Below are 20724 nucleotides of genomic sequence, written 5' to 3' on the forward strand. Positions count from 1 at the left end.
TAGCAGTAGTTATCAAAACCACTGTAACCATGAGCTAGTTAGGGTAACAGCAGATGTGACATAGGGAAATAATCTTTGTCTAAGGAAGAACTTACTACCAAACAGCAATCAATCTAATTACCTGTGCCTAGAAGACGAGGGAGTCCTCCTCCTCCTAGAACGTGATCTTGACCTTGAGTGTCTTCGTTTTTCTTCTTTCTTATCTGGATTTAAATGAAAAGGAATCTGGATTTAGAAATCATTAAGCAAAAAGATTATTTCCATTTAGGAGTTGCTGTAAGAGTTTATTACACTAATGTTCAGGTTTACTGTATGATCCTTAAATTCAGGTAGCTAAAGGTTTCTGAAGCTATGAAGTGTCATCCATAAAACCTATGAAAATAATCACCTTTCTCATTCTTTACTCTTCAGAGGTTTCTAAACCATGACTCCTGTTTGCATGCCTTAGGTTCTCTTTCTCCAAACGGAGCTAAAATATACCCAGATTAAAACTCTACTCTGTACATGCTCATGGATTAATAACACCTCCCCAAACTGTACCTAAGTGTAAAATGTTTATATTTACAATAAAAACAAAGATAAACATTTAAAATTCTTGAATCAGCAAAATGTTCCTTTTAGTCATCACTTTCCTAGATATGTCTCATTCAATCACTCATTTCTATACTTCTGGGATAGAAACTAAACCAGCTCTCTTTTTAATCTTTGTTCCACTTTTGCATTCATTTTCAACACTGTGTAAGTTTACAGAGCAGAGCAAGAATGATCTGTTACCATTTAGTAGTTTAAAACAACACATAAATTACTTTAACTAAGGACCGAATGAAGGAAAAATACAGCCATTGCAATTCTTCATATATGGACTATCATTCAAAGTGAGAATGCTGGCCCTGCCTCAGCAACTAAGAGTAAAGAATTTATTTGCAATGCAGGACCTGCATTGGGTCAGGAAGATCCCCTGGAGCAGGGCATGACAACCTACTCCACTGTTCTTTGCCTGGAGAATTCCATGGACAGAGTAGCCTGGTGAGCCATAGTCCAAAGGGTTACAAGAGTCAGACGTGACTGAGGTGACTTAGCCCCCATGCACAAAGTGAGAATGAGTTCCTCTTTTACATTTCTATCATTTCATTAATAGAATTCAACTTATTGTGAATATCAAATTAACAAAAATTTGTGCAGCAAAAAAAATTTCATAAAGAGGTAAGTCGTTTTCAGTCATTTCAGTTATGAGTTTTCAATGAAAACAGAAATGGTGTTCTGGTTTTGGAGTCATACAGGTCCAGTTATCTATATAAACTGCTTGTCATGTGACACTGGGTTAATTATTTAATAACCTGGTTAAATGAGATAACATAAAGATTTGATATTAATGTATCCATTATACTTTATAATTATTTGTCTAATACCATATACAATAAAAACCACCCCATTAAGAATTGGAATGAAGAAAATGAATAAAGCATCGTTCATAATGGAATAAAAAAAACCAGGACCAAAAATCCAAATACATATATGCAGAAAATGGGACAACCATTCATCTCATCTCAAAAAGACAATCTGCAAAGCATAATACATTTACTTTTCTTTAAACAAATGGTGTAAATAGAAGAAACTTTATTAGGCTTTCTTGGTCAAATAAAGACTATAGATCAGGCAATCCCAACTTCACTTCAGTTCAGTTGCTCAGTCCTGTCTGATTTTTGCAACCCCATGAACTGTAGCACGCCAAGCTCCACTGTCCATCACCAACTCCCGGAGTTCACCCAAACTCATATCCACTGAGCCAGTGATGCCATCTAACCATTTCATCTGTCGTCCCATTCTCCTCCTGCCTTCATCAGGGTCTTTTCAAATGAGTCAACTCTTCTCATAAGGTGGCCAAAGTATTGGAGTTTCAGCTTCAACATCAGTCCTTCCAATGAACATCCAGGACTGATCTCCTTTAGGATGGACTGGTTGGATCTTCTTGCAGTCCAAGGGACTCTCAAGAGTCTTCTGCAACACTACAGTTCAAAAGCATCAATTCTTCAGAGTTCAGCTTTCTTTATAGTCCAACTCTCACACCCATACATGACCACTGGAAAAATCACAGCCTTGACTAGACGGACCTTTGTTGCCAAAGTAATGTCTCTGCTTTTTAATATGCTGTCTAGGTTGGTCATAACTTCCCTTCCAAGGAATAAGCATCTTTTAATTTCATGGCTGCAATCACCGTCTACAGTGATTTTGGAGCCCAGAAAAATAAAGTCAGCCAGTTTCCCCATCTATTTGCCATGAAGTCATGGGACCAGATGCCATGATCTTAGTTTTCTGAATGTTGAGCTTTAAGCCAACTTTTTCTCTCTCCTCTTTCACTTTCATCAAGAGCCACTTTAGTTCTTCTTCACTTTCTGCCATAAGGGTGGTGTCATCTGCATATCTGAGATTATTGATATTTCTCCCGGCAATCTTGATTCCAGCTTGTGCTTCCTCCAGCCCAGCGTTTCTCATGATGTACTCTGCATAGAAGTTAAATAAGCAGGGTGACAATATACAGCCTTGATGTACTCCTCTTCCTATCTGGAACCAGTCTGTTGTTCCATGTCCAGTTCTAACTGTTGCTTCCTGAGCTGCATACAGATTTCTCAGGAGGCAGGTCAGGTGGTCTGGTATTCCCATCTTTTTCAGAATTTTCCACAGTTTATTGTGATCCACACAGTCAAAGGCTTTGGCATAGTCAATAAAGCAGAAATAGATGTTTTTCTGGAACTCTGCTTTTTTGATGATCCAGTGGATGTTGGCAATTTGATCTCTGGTTCCTCTGCCTTTTCTAAAACCAGCTTGAACATCTGGACGCTCACGGTTCACATATTGTCGAAGCTTGGCTTGGAGAATTTTTAGCATTACTTTACTAGCATGTGAGATGAGTGCAATTGTGCAGTAGTTTGAGCGTTCTTTGGCATTGCCTTTCTTTGGGATTGGAATGAAAACTGACCTTTTCCAGTCCTGTGGTCACTGTTGAGTTTTCCAAATTTGCTGACATATTGAGTGCAGCACTTTCACAGCATCATCTTTCAGGATTTGAAAAAGCTCAACTGGAATTCCATCACCTCCACGAGTTTTGTTTGTAGAGATTCTTCCTAAGGCCCACTTGTTTCACATTCCAGGATGTCTGGCTCTAGGTGAGTGATGATCACACCATTGTGATTATCTGGGCCATGAAGATCTTTTTTGTATAGTTCTTCTGTGTATTCTTGCCACCTCTTCTTAATATCTTCTGTTTCTGTTAGGTCCATACCATTTCTATCTTTTATTGAGCCCATCTTTGCATGAAATATATTCCCTTGATATAATTTTCTTGAAGAGGTCTCTAGTCTTCCCTATTATATTGTTTCCCTCTATTTCTTTGCATTGATTGCTGAGGAAGCCCTTCTTATCTCTCCTTGCTATTCTTTGGAACTCTGCATTCAAATGGGTTTATCTTTCCTTTTCTCCTTTGCTTTTCACTTCTCTTCTTTTCACAGCCATTTGTAAGGCCTCCTCAGACAGCCATTTTGCTTTTTTGCATTTTTTTTCTTGGGGATGGTCTTGATTCCTGTGTCCTGTACAGAGTCACAAACCTCCATCCATAGTTCATCAGGCACTCTTTCTATCAGATCTAGTCCCTTAAATCTAGTTCTCACTTCCACTATATAATCATAAGGTATTTGATTTAGATCATACCTGAACTTAGGCAAACATAAATGACTAAAAACAACAGTAAAACCCCCCAAATTAAAAACCACCAAAATACCACACAAAGCATTAGGTAATGCTAGGCACCAATGTTTCAGAATGAGTAATTCTCTGCTTTAGGAATTGGGAGGTGCCTGTCTTGAACACTGTAAGATGTTTAGCATATCCCTGGCCCCGTTGGTCTAGTCAAGGCTATGGTTTTTCCAGTGGCCATGTATGGATGTGAGAGTTGGACTGTGAAGAAGGCTGAGCGCCGAAGAATTGATGCTTTTGAACTGTGGTGTTGGAGAAGACTCTTGAGAGTCCCTTGGACTGCAAAGAGATCCAACCAGTCCATTCTAAAGGAGCTCAGCCCTGGGATTTCTTTGGAAGGAATGATGCTGAAGCTGAAACTCCAGTACTTTGGCCACCTCATGTGAAAAGTACTTTCACCTCATGTGAAAAGACTCTGATGCTGGGAGGGATTGGGGGCAGGAGGAGAAGGGGACAACAAAGGATGAGATGGCTGGATGGCATCACTGACTCGATGGACGTTGTTTGAGTGAACTCCGGGAGATGGTGATGGACAGGGAGGCCTGGTGTGCTGCTTTCATGGGGTTGCAAAGAGTTGGACACGACTGAGCTACTGAACAGAACTACCCACTGGATGCAGTTTGTATCAGCATGACAACTAAGTTTTCTCCAGGTATTTACAAATATGCCTGGGTGACAACACTTACCGGTATCACCCATCCCCCTCTGAAATGAGAATCACTGCCCTAAATGAACTTTTATCAAAATACGGGGGAAAAAATGACTAAAGTATTATTCAACATATTTCCAAACATAATTGCATAAATCTATTTACCTGGTTCTATAGCAGCAGAAATTAGGGACTGTGCTTCTCGTACTCTCTTCATGGCTTCCTCTATTTCTTTACTAGAGGTATCTGATTTCAGACTTGGTGAAACAAGACCAGCAGCGACATGATTCAATCTGGAATAGAACCAAGAATTGCATTTGACATATTTAAAAACATATTTATAAACATATTTATATATCCAATTAAATACACATTTCCCATCATCATTTTACTAAGATACTCCTTGAAAAACAGTGAGAAGACTCCATGATAACTTTGACAAAATCATAATAATATAGTAAAATGGCACTATGCAAAATGGAACTTGGCATTTTAAAAGACACAGATATGTCAAATAAAAAACTAATTTTGCTGAACACCCATGAACTTTCCATATACTTTCTAAGAATTGTTAGTAAATGAGAATATAATAATGCTACGTTCCTTCACGTGATTTATAAAACTTTACTTCATCCTAATTTTGTTGGGGAAGAGAATTACTTAAGCTTACAGATGACAAACTGAGGCAGAAGCCAATGACATATCAAAGTTACTTATGAAATTCCTGACTGCAAAGACTAAAGGGTTTAGTCTTTAGCCTTAAGGGTTTATGAAAATGAGAAAAAACTATAGACACTGAGTTGAGGATGGTGGTTATTTGTGGGCAGTGTAAAATGTAAACAAGAATGACTACGGGGAGATTTTTTATTTTTTAACTCTATTAGTCATATTTTACTTAATAAGCTTCATGGTAGATACATGCTTGGATTTCACCTGGTCATTTTTAGAAAAAAATGCCAGTAACTACTATAATCAAATGATTCTGTTCTGCCTCCCCCACATGCTCTCCTACTTACTGACAGTGACTTTCACCCAGTTAAAAAAGACACAGATGTATAGAACAGTCTTTTGGACTCTGTGGGAGAAGGCGAGGGTGGGATGATTTGAGAGAATAGCATTGAAACCTGTATATTATCATACGTGAAACAGATTGCCAGTCCAGGTTCGATGCATTAGACAGGGTGCTCAGGGCTGGTGCACTGGGATGACCCTGAGATGGGATGGGGAGGGAGGTGGGAGGGGAGTTCAGGATGGGGAACACATGTACACACATGGCTGTTTCATGTCAATGTATGGCAAAAACCACTACAATGCTGTAAAGTAATTAGCCTACAATTAAAATAAAAAGAATTTAAAAAAAAGGAAAATGAATTTAGCTCAGATTTCACACACTAAGGTGCTTCCCTTGTGGCTCAGCTGGTGAAGAATCCGCCTACAATGCGGGAGCCCTGGGTTCGACCCCTGGGTTGGGAAGATCCCCTGCAGAAGGGAATGGCTGCACACTCCACTATTCTGGCCTGGACAATTTCATGAACTGTATAGTCCATGGGGTTGCAAAGAGTCGAACACGACTGAATGACTTTCACTTAACACACTAAGAAATGACTCATGAAAACATCTCAAGAATCTGTGATATGTCAACTAGGAAATATAAATGGCAGCATGAATAAAACTTTTCAAAGCACCGAAAGACAGTGACTTTTAGTACGTGATGTATATTACTCTTGCTATGGGCTAGTGCTTCCCTTCTGTCTTTCTCTCATTCATCTCCCAGGCTTCTCTGATCTTCAAGCCAAATTCTTCTCCTTGTCACATTCCCACAGCATCTCTGTACCTCCTCGAGGTGGATACACATGCTTCACTGTAGTTAAATAATGTGACCCTTCCTGAGTATAAATGCCATGAAGGTACCAAGCAAGCTTATAGGAGGTAGTCGATATAATTTTTTAAATGAACCAACTAAAGACAATATTTAGCTCTCTATTCGTCATCCTAAGACAATCCTTAGGATGATATTCATGATATAAGTCTGAGAAACAGCTTGGCTTGCAGCAGAAAGGCAATCTTGATTCCAGCTTGTGTTTCATCCAGCCCAACATTTCTCATGATGTACTTACTCTGCGTATAAGTTAAATAAACGCTGACAATATACAGCTTTGACTTCCCCCTTTCCAAATTTTGAACCAGTCCGTTGCTCCATGATCTGGTTCTTGACCTGTGTAAGTTTCTCAGGGGGCAGGTAAGGTGATCTGGCATTCCCATTTCTTGAAGAATTTTCTAGTTTGTTGTGATCCACAGTCAAAGGCTTTCAAGTAGTCAATGAAACAGATATTTTTCTGGAATTCCCTTGCCTTTTTTATGATCCAATGGATGTTGGCTATTTGATCTCTGGTTCCTCTGCCTTTTCTAAATCAGGTTGTACATCTGGAAGCTCTTGGTTCATGTACTGTCGAAGACTGGTTTAAAGGATTGTGAGCATTACCTTGCTAGCATGTGGAGCAAGCTCAACTGTACAGTAGGTGAACACTCTTTGGCACTCATCTTCTTTAGGACTGAAATGAAAACCGACCGCTTCCAGTCCCGTGGCCACTGATGAGTTTTCCAAATTTGATGGCATATTGAGTGCAGTACTTTAATAGCATCATGTTTTAGGATTTGAAATAACTCAGCTGGAATCCATCACATCCACTAGCTTTGTTCACAGTAATGCTTCCTAAAGCCCACTTGACTTCACATTCCAGGATATGGGACACTAGGTAAGTGATCACATCATCATTTTTGTGTCCTTAAGACCTTTACTGTACAGTTCACCTGTGCATTTCTGCCACCTCTTTTTAGTATCTTTTGCTTCTGTTATGTCCTTGTCTTTTCTGTCCTTTATTGTGCCGATCTTTGCATGAAATAATCTCTTAGTATCTCCAACTTTCCTGAAGAGATCTCTAGTCTTTCCCATTGTATTGTTCTCCTCTTATTTCTTTGCACTGTTCACTTAGGAAGACTTTCTTGTCTTCTAAGTAATCTTTGGAATTCTGCACTATATTTCCTTTTCTCCTTTGACTTTCACTTCTCTTCTCAGCTATTTGTAAGGCCTCCTCAGACAACCATTTTGCCTTGCAGCATTTTTCTCATAGATGGTTTTGGTCACTGTGGTTTAAGCTATGGACAATGATCTTCAGAGATTAAAAATTACACCAAAACAAAACCCTTTATAGATGGGTTTACTTCTTGATTTTTCTTTCTAGAAAATAGGATTATGTATTGGATGCCAGTGGTCATATATGGATGTGAGAGTCGGACTACAAAGAAAGCTGAGCGCTGAAGAATTGATGCCTTTGAACTGTGGTGTTGGAGCAGACTCTTCAGAGTCCCTTGAACTGCAAGGAGATCCAACCAGTCCATCCTAAAGGTGATCAGTCCTGGATATTCATTGGAAGGACTGATGCTGAAGCTGAAATTGCAATACTTTGGCCACCTCATGTGAAGAGTTGACTCATTGGAAAAGACCCTGATGCTGGCAGGGATTGAGGGCAGGAGAAGGGGATGACAGAGGATGAGATGGCTGGATGGCATCACCAACTCGATGGATATAAGTTTGAGTGAACTCTGGGAGTTGGTGATGGACAGGGAGGCCTGGCATGCTGCGATTCATGGGGTCGCAAACAGTTGGACATGACTGAGTGACTGAAATGAACTGACTGCATGCCTTGAGATAAATTTCTTTTAGGTATCAAAAAATAACTGCTATCTGTAGACACTGACATATTTCTATCATCAATGGAAACAAAAGGAAAAAAGTTCTTACTTGGGATCAACAGTACTCATAAGTTTCAGCAACTGATCTGCAGCAAGAGACTGGAAAATAAAAATATTAAAAATGAGAACACAGAATAATAAATGATTACTATTTTAATTTTTAAAAATATGTTGAAATGACCTAGAACAGTTTGTCAAACCTATAGAAGCTAACATATCCCAAGCACAATGACCAACAGAAATATAATGCCAGCCAAATACGTCACAGTAAATTTTCTAGCTGCAAAAAAATAAACAGATGACAATAGTGACTACAGTACTGGATATCCAGAGCTGCTTTATCAAGTTAAATATAAACATGATGAAGCTGAACAGTCCAGATTTTATAGACTAGCTCCTGCTTATTTAAAGATTTCCTGAGGATAAGTAACATTTTAAGAAAACATGTAAAACAAAAATCAAAGTGCTCAGTCAGTATAATAATCAAAAAATTTCATAAAGAACTTCAGAAAAGTTTTATCTAAATTGCAATGAGGGAGAACAAAAATTTCCAAGTGAGTAAATGACAAGAGAACAAATTATGAACACATTCCTATCTTTTCATGACTTGTATTCTGACTTTGCAACATTGATATGGTAGTGGCTTCCTATGAAACTGGTCTTTACTTTGAACATCCTAAAATGAGAAATTCTTTGACAGGCAAGGGGCTAATGCAGTGACCTTTTAAATCTCTCATTAAGAAGTTTACGTAAGAAAAAAATCACTATTATGTAGCAGTTGGTTATCTCCTGCTGTTGAAATGCAAACTAAAATCTAATGAAGCAAATTCTTGAATTACAAAAACGAGCTCAGCGTTCAAGGATATTAAATTACCTGTGAGTTCAAGTTTGCTCCAGGAAGCCCAAGTGCAGCAAGGGCAGGATCAAGGGTAGGAGCTCCCAAAGCAGCCAATGGAACGGCGCCAATCTGTGAAATTTCAAATTGTATTTATTTAAAATTTTGTTTCTATGTCTTATACTGTCAAGTTGGCAGAGTATGTGAAGGTTTTTTTTTCCTCTAAAGGGTCAGATGATTACTAGTTGAAGTCTGTAAGCTGTGGAATCTCCTCCCCCCAACTAAGTGTGTGTATCTTAAGTTTATTCCTTAGGGCTTCCCTGGTGGCTCACATGGTAAAGAATCTGCCTGCAATGTGGGAGACCAGGGTTCCATCCCTGGGGTGGGAAGATCCCCTGGAGAAGGGAATTGGCAACCCACTCCAGTATTCCTGCCTTAGAGAATCCCATGGACAGAGGAGCCTGGTGGATTACAGTCCATGAGGTCACAAAAGATCTGACATGACTTAGCAACTCGTACTTACATTTCTTAGCCACAGCAGTAGTAGCTCTTTCTACACCCGAGATACATATATTCATTAAGAGTTCCCTAGTAATTTCCTGTTGTATGTTCTTAGTCTCTTAGTTGTGTCTGACTCTTTGCAACCCCATGGACTGTAACCCGCCAGGCTCCTCTGTCCATGGCATTCTCCAGACAATAGTGCAGTGGGTAGACATTCCCTTCTCCAGGGGATCATCCCAACTCAGAGATCAAACCCAGGTCTCCTGCGTTGTAGGAGGATTCTCTACTTTGTGAGCCACCAGGAATTCCTCATAATTAGTCAATTTAATGCACACAAACAATGCAAAATCTTACAACTGTGCAGGCAGTTTGAGCCTCTTCACAAGCACTGTGCTTAAAGTTCTCCTAGTTTCATTACTACTTATTAAGTACAGGTAGCAAACATACTATAATTTCACTGAGTTAAAATCCTGTTAATATAGTTGATCCTTGAGCAACATGGGGGCTAGGAGTGCTGACTCCTCATGTAGTCAAAAACAGACCTGTAACTTCAGTCAGCTCTCCATATCCACTCGCCCATATTTTGATCCAACCAATCTTGGGTTGTATAGTACTATAATATATATTCAAAGTGAAAGCGTTAGTCGCTCAGTTGTGTCCGACCCTCTGCAACCTCATGGACTATAGCCCACTATACTCCTCTGTCCATGGAATTCTCCAGGCATGAATACTGGAGTGGAGTGGATAGCCATTCCTTTCTCCAGGGGATCTTCTTGACCTAATGATCAAACCTGGATCTCCTGCACTGCAGGTAAATTCTTTACCATCCAAGCCACCAGGAAAGCCATGTAGTAGTTAAAAAAAGAAATCCTCATATAAATGGAGCAAACAGTTCAAACTCACATTGTTCAAGGATCAACTATTATAAAATTGGCTTAATTATTTATTATACAATTTTATACATCAAAGGTATCTATGAATTACCCTGATCTTCAAATTCATCTTCACGTTATCTACTTAATGTAAACCCCAAGAGCAAAAGATGAAAGAGTATGGGGAAAGGAAAAAAAAAAAAATGTCTTAACTTCACACTTTAATTTTCTCAGTTCAAATGAACATATTAAACATCTGCAATAGAAATATGCTTCATGACTTATGGGCTATTTTGAGAGTCAGTGACAAAATGATAAGACACACATTATTTTTGAGAATGTCCTTAAAATGTAAACTACCACTTTAATACTGATGATTACAATCGCATTTTACAATACTCTGACCACGTGACAATAGTCTGTGAAGTGCAATCACACAGGACTCAAAAAAGGCACAAATACATTTAGATTTATCCACCATTCTGTGTTCCTTTCCATGCTTTAAGAATTCAATAGAACTAATACCTGGGTAAGTGGGTTAGGAGTAGGCAGGAGTCCACCACCAGGCAGAAGACCTGCCACTGCATTAGCTGGTGCCAACAGAGACAAAGCCTTAGTCTCATCAGGAATAACTCCTGCAGAGAAACACCCACGCATTAGAACACACTCTTCTGCAAGACAGAAAACACACAAAAACACCCAGAAAATGTCTCCCTGATACACCACCTGAGTTTGTTGAAAGTACTTATGTTCGCTAAAATATAAAGCTTGATTTCTATGATTATTTATCATTAATTTTATGTCAGAATGAAACTTCAATGTGTGAAAATTTGTTTCCTTTTTCTCTACAAATGGTTAAGTTTCTAGAGTAAAAAAAAAATAGCACAATACACACTACTTTTTTGTTAACACTGCCAAGATTTCATCACCTGTACTCGATTTTTAAGTCATGAACCAAACGTAAGCAAGCACAGTCGGTTCTCCAGGGGTGTGCTCTCAACTTTCAAAAGCTGTTTTATGAACAACGACTCGTGTCGGCTGCTTCACTATAAAGCACACAGAAAAATCAAGATACACAAGACAAAAAAAGTTTGATTTAGGGGTTAATAATATGGTACAGTTACTATGATTTTCTTTTACACCTACCATACAATTTTGTAAAAATTAAGAGAAAAAAGTATGTAAAGGAAATATTCTGTTGAATCAAGAGTAGGGCTTTTGCTGACTCATGAAAATGAATATGAATGTTTCTGAAGGTCTCTGAATACACACAGGATGTGTGTGGGAGTGAGTGAGAGGGAAAGAGAGAGAGAATAAGTAAAACATGGCACATTCCTTACCTGTACAGTAAAATGCTTTATGTTCCAATATGTGCCATGCTAACCATACCAAAAAATGCTGCTATATAGTGTCAGTTCAAAAGCTAACTTAGCCAAACTCCTAAAGCCAAAAACAACATGTATGTCTGTTTTTAAAGCCTAATCTGTGTATTCAGATAAAATCTAAGGGTCCTGAGACAAATATTTATGTAGACAATTTAAATTCTATCCAACAGCAAAAGCCCTATAACAGATGGATTAATCTGTTAATGTGCCCAAGCCCCCAAAATGAGAGTTCAATAATACAATTAAACTACATATTTGCAAATACCAGTAGTATTTCTGTAATACATATTAAGAAACTGCATCTCATCATAAAACATACAATATGTACAGGGCACTTAAGAGAAACTGGATAAGCTGCAGAAGAAAACTGTTGGGTGGTATTTTCAGCAGGGCCTGGTATATAGTTCAGGCTGAACCAGGGAAAAGAACTGTAAAACACAACAACAAAAAAGAAAAACCACTGTTAAATAAAGGTAATGGTTCCTTCCACCTAAACTGAGAAGTGCCGATAATATAAACAAATGTATACTACACAGCACTGTTATCTTGCTTGTGTCAGAGCTGTCATCAATTTAGATACCAAGAGTTATGGAGGGGGGGAGAAGGGAGAAGATTTAGATATAGGGCATTAATGCATCATTATTAACAAACCTACAAAGATTATGGGATAATTTTGCATGCAAAATTATGTCTCAAGAGGATATTATTAAGTATCAACATCTTGCTAAAATTAGTGCATTTGCAACATTTCTGGCAAACTAAAATCCTCTTGAATTTATTGTGAGACACCGGATAGAAGATCTGCATCCATTAAAAAAAAAGTCATGCATCTGATCCTCTGATTAAAAAAAGACTATTTAAAAATAAAACTACAATTTAAAAATAGCAATGAGGCCCCTCACCAGTTAATTTTCATGCGTCAAGAGTATTTTTTTTACTGCTGCTTTGATAGAACCATGAAATACTGCATGAATGTGTAGAAACGAAAGAAAAAGAAACAGACAAAAGAAACAAACATTAACCAAGGAACCTAAATAGTCCCCAAATCCATTATTATTAAGAGTTCCTTCCAAATTCAGCTATCTCAGTTTTATCGGTTAAACACTATTCCTTACCGTAGACTTTGTGTCTATTGTTCTAAAACACTGACCAAGAAGCAACGGCATAATGTAAGAGCTAAAACCAGGGTGAATGGTGACAAAAAGGTTGAGTACATCAGTTATTTAGTGGAGCAACATTAATACAGCATACCATACCAGTAATTACCAGTAATATACTAATAGATTCTGTAACTAAATAGTTCTGTAATTCTAATAATGTACTCCCTAAATATCTGTTTCAAAACAAATCCAAAAAAATTACTATGGTCTAAAAATATTTATGAAATCTTGTTATATGATATACTGTATTATGTTCAGGGCTTGGGAACTATGACATAATATTTGGCCAAAAAGAATTTTTAAAATTATAAGGCTAACTAGTGTTTGGCAAATTACTCACATGATTTGACCCTTGTTCCAAAAGCTATGTTCTACATTTACTTATCCTACATTTGAATTCTGTAAATTTTCTCTTGATGGTAAGTCATCCTACAACAGGCACACTGACAGAAAATGCTTAATCAAAACACACTCACAAGTTCATCACTACATATATATATATATACACACTTTAAAACCTTAAAACTGGGCTCATACACTTTAATAGCATGGAGACAGATTTACTGTAATATAGCATGCTTTAGTTTATCCATGAATGCAATTTAATTTCTTTAGAAAACCACAGAGGAAATTTTTCTAAGTTTTAAGGACTAGACATTTCACAATTTTTACAAGGAATGGTTTAAATGTTCACATCAGTATTCAAAAATAGCAACTAAAGTTAACAGTATCTAGATTCTGCTTCCACTGACCAGTTCACCAAGGAAAGGGGAAAGCATTTATACCCTGGTCAGCATATGTTAATAAAATCCAGTAACTTTAACATATTTCAGTGATTTTTTTCACTAAATTTATAGTTACCAAAAAGCAAATAAAGTAGCAGTACACTGGGAACAAGCTAAGTATAAAGTATGTCTTAGAAAATTTCACAAAGTGGAATAAAAATAGTGTTGTCTTGTCACAGTGGCTTTTTAAGATCCAAAAACCCTGCTCATTATTTTTCTGCCAAATTACTTTAACAGCCTAAAATGTAAAAAGAGAGAAAATGTAGTTAACAAATGGTTACACCAGGAAAACACTTGGGGGACTTGAGTGCTTGCTGGCCTTTAGTTAATGTCTAGAATCCCCTGTAGCTGCAGAGGACCCACTGTTTTTCAGTCATCTGGAAGAGTTTTGCATTTGCCTTCTCCACTACAAAAATCACACACACAAATAACAGAGAGAAGAATTTATTATTTAGAGATATTCTAGAAAATATAGCAAGAATGAACAAGAAAATCTGGCATAAAACAAAACACCCAGTGCCCATTTGGCACCTAAGCTATAGGAAATATTGAACTTCATAAAAATCAAACCATTGCGACCCTTGGTATACTGAAATTCAATGTGGGATATATTTTTTAAAGTTATTGGTAAGAAGAATCACTAAGAGGAATCACTATGGAAATAAAACCAACCTGGTCACATTTATTCAAAATAGAAACATCATCATGCATTTATTTGAAGGTTTCTGTATAAATGTTCATGAAGTGAACCGTTCACCTTCAGGACTTTTATATAAAACAATATTAAATTAAATAAGTAGATGTATCTTAAGGAAATTGGGGAAGTGGTTTTAATGAACTTAAAATTGTTTTAAAGTAATGCAAAAGGTTAAATATCTTATAAAAACAAATCAGATTTTGAATTTTAAGTTAGAAAGCCTTCATGTAAAAAATATGGACCACAGTATAACAAGGGTTTCAAAATGTTAATAGCTTAGATTTTTTAACATGCTACTAATGCTCACTCTAAAACTACACTGAGGTAGATGGTCATCATAGGATGCCCACATAGGTAGTTAAACAAAGCACAAACCTTCTGCATATGGTACGACTATCAAAGCTCTGTCAACGAATACAGTGTTTGTCAGATGCTGTGCCACAACTGCTGAGTCCGGATCATGGAACTTAACAAAGCAGACTCGGGAGGAGACTGGTAAAGGCGAATCACTAGAAAATACACAGATAACATAAAAGAGGAAATTATAAGCAAAAACACAAATGAATGACTCACAAATACCTGCATTCCAAAAGTATAAGAGGCAGAGAAATACATAACCACACACATATTAACCAGTTCAAAAATACAGGGCGTTTTTCAATAAAGTACTATCCACAGAACTGACTATATAAAATTACACCCAGAATAATCACTGTTTAAATTCATAATGCATCAAGTTAAAAAGTTTGAAACCAGTCTCACAGTCTGAAGAGATCACAAAAATGTCAGCATTTCATAATATCAATACCAGGCATTTTAAAATACAAATAGCAAGTAACTAGTTTTGGCTTGGAAAACTTTTCATTATGGCTAACTTTTTAAGAGTTAAAAACAAAAATTTTCCATTTCAGGGACAAAAGAGTATACTGGTCAAGTATATCTATTTGACAATCAATTGAGTTTTCTTGACCTGCCTACTAAATGCCCTGTCCTCTTTCATCCACAGCTAATTAAAACTCCCAGGCATTATAAATAGTTAAGGGTCTCTTAGGGCAGTTTCACACAGAGAAAAAAATTAAGCACTCATGGGAATACTACCACCACCCACCCCCAACTATTACCCAAAATTTTAATTAACAAAAAGACACTTTCCTTGGCAACTTGTTTATGTAAAACAAAAACAAGCTAAGGTACAAGCAACAGTCGCTCTAAGCAAGATAAGATTAGGAAGGGAGCAGAATTGTTTTTTAAAAATATAAGACAGTTGACTTTCTGCCATTGAACTTTTTGTGGAAGGAAAGATTAAATAAGGTAGGGGTTTCTCTGCTCTCTAACACTAAACCAAAAGCTATTTGAAAATCAATGAACTAAAGTAATAACATTATCCCAGGTTTATATTAGAATCTTGGAAGTGGGGCGGGGAGGACTACAATTAAATCAAGATCTTTGATGAAAGAAGTACTGAATGATGCCATCTTTAATTCTCCCTGATGATTTTAATATGCACCCAGTGTAAAGAACCACTGCTTTGTTTAACAAGCCAATTATATCTTGAGACTGAATAATGAAGAGGGAAACACTGCAATATTTTTGAATTATTAGAAGGGGGTAACTGACAACTTTTCTAAGTAAACGAGATTTTCATGCATACATAAAAATTGGATCACATCAGATTGGTCACACTAAGTGTTTCAGACTGTTGTTGAAAAGAAACATTTTCTTATAATTTGGGCACAATATGAAAATAAAAACTTCTTACCAACATCAATCTATAATCTGAGAACTCTAACCTCTTAGAATGTAAGTTTTCTTAAAGGCATTGCCCTTATTAGCACAGATGCTAATCTAGGTTCAAAGCAAAGCTGTCAAATGTATGTATTGAAATGGATTTAAGCCATATTGCTAGACAAGTTTACTGGAAAATGCTTTTTTTTTTTTTTTTAAAAGGATACTTTTTTTTAATGTGAAGCATCACTGTTCTGAAATTTAAAAATGCTGCACCCAGTATAATGAAAATAAAGCTTTTTCATCATTACTACTAGAGCTACATAGCTCTGACAGCCACATTTTTACAATTAAAAAGCTCTTTAAATGCTATCATTTTATGTTCTAAAGTGTAAGCACTTACATTTCTTAAAAAGTGACCCTACTATACATCTCTACCAATGACCCAATTTTGTTCCTATTTGCAGGCCAGGTATAGAGATGTAGACATATGGAAGGGACATGTAGACATGGGTGGGGACAGTGGGATCAACTGGGAGAATACGATTGACATATATACACTATCATGCATAAAACAGCTAGTAGGAAGCCGCTGTATAGCACAGGAGCTCAGTTTGGTGCTCTGTGACAACCCAGATGGGTGGAATGGAGATCCAAGGAGGAGTGTGTATATGTATACACAGTTGATTCACTTTGTTGTACAGCAGAAACTAACACAACATTGTGAAGCAATTACACTCCAATTAAAAAAAAAGTGACCTCTACTATTTCTTTGACACCATCTATTGTCATCTAACTGAAAGAAAATATGACTATCAAATATCAGGTGATTTAAAGAATATAAACAACCAAGAGTTCTTTCTAAAAAATTAGGAAAGTATGCCTACATGCCCCCAATATATTTCCATTTAGTGATCTTAAATGTTCACGTTTCTCTATCCACTCATGTATGTGCAACATTATTTGACTACTCTATTATACCTATAAGTGGTGGTGAGGTAAAGATAAAATACCAACAATTTAAATATTATGGGAAAGTACAGTAAGAACACAGAAGAGCAAATAATTCATCTCTCCCCATTTTAAACTGTTGTGTAAAACCACTGCCATTTGGTCCTGCAATTTATACGGTCACATTTTCTCAGTTAAAATCAGTAATAGAGACGTTAAGAACTGACATCGGAAATTAATTTTCCCACCCTTAGGATTTTTTTTTTTTTCCCACCCTTAGGATTTTGTGCAAGTACCACTGCTAAAAATATGACTGTTAAGAATTAACATAGAATTATGTTTAAGAATTAAACATAATTTACCTTTAAGAATATCCTTACCTTTAAGAATTAATATAGAAGAGGCAGTGCAGTTGAAAAGAACTGAGGAACAAGATAGGGAAAAGGAAGCCTTGTGTGATGCTTTCATCATCTAAGAGTGGTGGTGGTATTGTGTCTAGTTTCTTAGTGACCTCTGAGGCTTGTTTCAGAATCTTCTGGGATGCACACATAAAACTCAGATGACTGTTTCCACCTCAAGCCCACTGAATGTGAGAATCCTTTTCATAGGAAGGCTCTGATTCTTAACAAGATCCTTAGCTGATATTCATGACTGCTAAAGTAGAAATTCTGGTCTGGGTCAGTTCTTTCAAGCTCATCTTAATATTGAGCTAACCACTTCGGAGCAGAGAATTCTGTGCTTATAAACAAAGTTATCTCTTAAGCCCCACAAAACAGCAAGTCTGTGACAAAATTAACAACTCTGTTGACCTCACATCCTCTTTCCCTCATATGTTATTTAGTTCTAAAAAAACATAGTAGATTGTTGCATTTCATTTTAAATATAAATTTTATATTTTAAATATTTTGTATTTTTAAATAAAAAATTTTTAAAGAGAAATTATGTTCTCTCCCTTACCTAACTATACTAAGTTACTTAGATGATCATTAAAGTATCTCTTTTTGGTTCCTGAGAAGTTAGTAATGGATTTATCTGCAGTGTAACTGAAGTCTTCAGTTACTGAGTGAGTGACATATGCTTCTCAAGGATCATTACCTGATAAGCACTCCAGTGACTTTCTCCACTGATACCTCACTAAAATCAAACATTTGAAGAATATCTATTAGGTGTAAAAGAATGATTCCATTCACAAGTTGCTTGGTCTTGAAGGAAATCATGAAGTGGTAGAAAAGAATCATATTAGGTTTCAAATACTAGTTCTGACACTGATAGAAATCTATGTGAATTTCAGTTCATTCATTTGTAAAACAGGATCCAAGTCTTAGTTCCTCTGTGTATATATAAGGCTATCATACTGAACAGGGATAAAATACTACGTTACGAAGACAGGTTGTATCATTGCATGGAATTATAAGTTAGCAATTTCTGGCTTAAAAAAACCAAGAAATAGGTGGATTTGATAATAAAATAAAATAAGGGGAGACACCTTCTTGAGGTTCTCAGTGAAATGTTTGTGATCCCAGGAATTTTCCCCACAAACAGGAATTTGGGGCTAAAATTAGAATTTCAGTAGGTGTGGGTCGGAGCTCAGTCACGTAATACTTTAAAACTGCCCCTCAAGTGATGTTGATGACCCCAAGGAACCTTATTCTAGAAGACAGAGAAGTTAAACTTGTCAGTTGGTGAACAGCTCTACAGAGAAAAAGCAATTAAATTGAATAGAGAAGGCAGGGAGTGGTTGCCATTTTTATTAAGCATGAATCGGTGACATCTGACCAACAAAAAGAAAGCAAGCATGTCAGAGTTCCAGGTGGATATGAATACCTTCTGGGAAAAACACACACCCATTAAAAAAAAAAAAAGAAATCAAGCAACAAATATACTTACAATCAATAGAATTTCAAGTTAAGTCATTTAATCTTATTCTATGAGTAAGAGTAAATTTTTGAAGTATTTCTGGAAAGATGAACCCCTTTTAGACTATTAGGACTCCACAGCACATTATCTGCAACAAACTACTACTGAAGGAGCTTAAAGAAATCGTCAATAAAGTAATTCCAAATTGTGCAGGTTGGATTAGCTATTAAGACTTAAATTAGTAAAAAAAAAAAAATATATATATATATATATATTCATACACATATAATATTAAATGAACAAAAGGATCTACACTCACACTATTCAATTTGGAAAGGCCACTAAAGTAATGTAAAATTCACTACATTATAACCTTACATATTTTCAGAAAAGAAAATGATCTGTACATGGGTGCATATATGAAGGAGTCAGAGCAAAAATGTGTCAATATTTATTCTTCCCAATGCAGGAAAAAAATCCTCTTAATGCAGAGCACCCCAGAGATCAAGTTACCTGGAACACACAACTCTCCTGGTTAGGATGGAACCACTCCACTGACTACAAATCAAAAAGCCAGTCTGTTCTATCATGACTCCCCCTAGAGACAACGGACATGGTAACATCCCACACTTGTCATCTTTTTATGACAGTATCATAAAAAGAACATTTTCACACAAAAAAATTTCATAGTCAGCAACTCTAAAAAAAATTCTTAATGACTTGTGGGACTGGAAATAATTTTCTTATAAACAAGTCCAGCATCTCATACACTTTTAGAAATAACATGATTATAATCAAGTAATCAACAATAATCAAATGTATCACTTTCATTTCCTGCCATTTTACCATTTATTAATACTACTAACGATAAAAGGAATGTTGGGAGAAACTAACAGCAAAACATCCGTTTCCGTAAGTTATTATGAAAGCCATTTGTCCTTCATTGTCAAAATAAATACCTGTTTAAAATAACTTCAACAAAAAGTCTGTTCCTAGAATTCTACACTTCATGTAAATTAACTAACTCTAAACCTCCCTCCATACCTATAGTACTCCCAAATTAAAGACAACACGGCACTTGAGAACACTATTATCTGAAAATACTTTAAGGAAAACATGATGAAATACAGTAATGAATACCGACTGCAGTCTGATCAACTTAAATCTGCGCACAGATATATCATGCCCAGGTTATTAATGATTTATTACATCCACAACAGTGGATTCTTTGAGGATTCCAATCTCCTGTTTAGTACTTAAGCGGCATCATAAAAAACTTATGGTACAGCTGGAACTGAGTACCCACTGACAGTAAAATCTGAATTTTCACTCTTTCCAAGGAGCACTGGTCTGTTTTATTATTTCAAATTTTGCTCTAGTATTTATCACATCTTATTACAGCTTTTTTTTTTTTTTTTTACAATTACTGCACTCATTTAACACATCTGTGATAAAAATAAGAAATCTAAGACAACAGGATAAAAACAAAAACCCGTATACCGCCAATTACAAAATTTAAAGTTCTAAAAAATTCCTTCTGAAGAACAATTCTAGAATATAAAAAATGTGTACGTTATTTAAACAAAGGAAAATATGAGGTTTCAGCTGTAACTATTCTCATTTTAAAAAGTACTCAGGCTCACTGTGGAAGGAAATGGCAACCCACTCCAGTATTCTTGCCTGGAAAATCCCATGGACTGAGGAGCCTGGTAGGCTACAGACCACTGGGTCGCAAAGAGTCGGACACGACTGAGCGACTTCACTTCAGGCTCACTGAATGTCTGTCAGAGTATTAACTGAATTA

At 36.5% G+C, this 20724-nt stretch overlaps 1 protein-coding gene across 8 annotated transcripts in view; it reads right to left on the reverse strand.

Annotated features, from left to right (window-relative positions):
• The window catches only part of SRSF11 (serine and arginine rich splicing factor 11), a 50395-nt gene that overhangs the window by 15570 nt on the left and 14101 nt on the right, over positions 1-20724 (reverse strand). For 7 of the 8 annotated variants that reach the window (XM_010803438.4, XM_059883803.1, XM_059883801.1 and 4 more), the window contains 6 exon segments: positions 14763-14896; positions 10886-10995; positions 9027-9119; positions 8202-8251; positions 4565-4692; positions 122-203 (listed from right to left, as the gene is read on the reverse strand). In XM_010803438.4, coding sequence (XP_010801740.1) covers positions 122-203; positions 4565-4692; positions 8202-8251; positions 9027-9119; positions 10886-10995; positions 14763-14896 — 597 coding nt within the window. 8 annotated transcript variants of the gene reach the window in all.

This window comes from Bos taurus, chromosome 3 (genome assembly GCF_002263795.3).
Source record: "Bos taurus isolate L1 Dominette 01449 registration number 42190680 breed Hereford chromosome 3, ARS-UCD2.0, whole genome shotgun sequence".
NCBI classification, from domain to species: Eukaryota; Metazoa; Chordata; class Mammalia; order Artiodactyla; family Bovidae; genus Bos; species Bos taurus.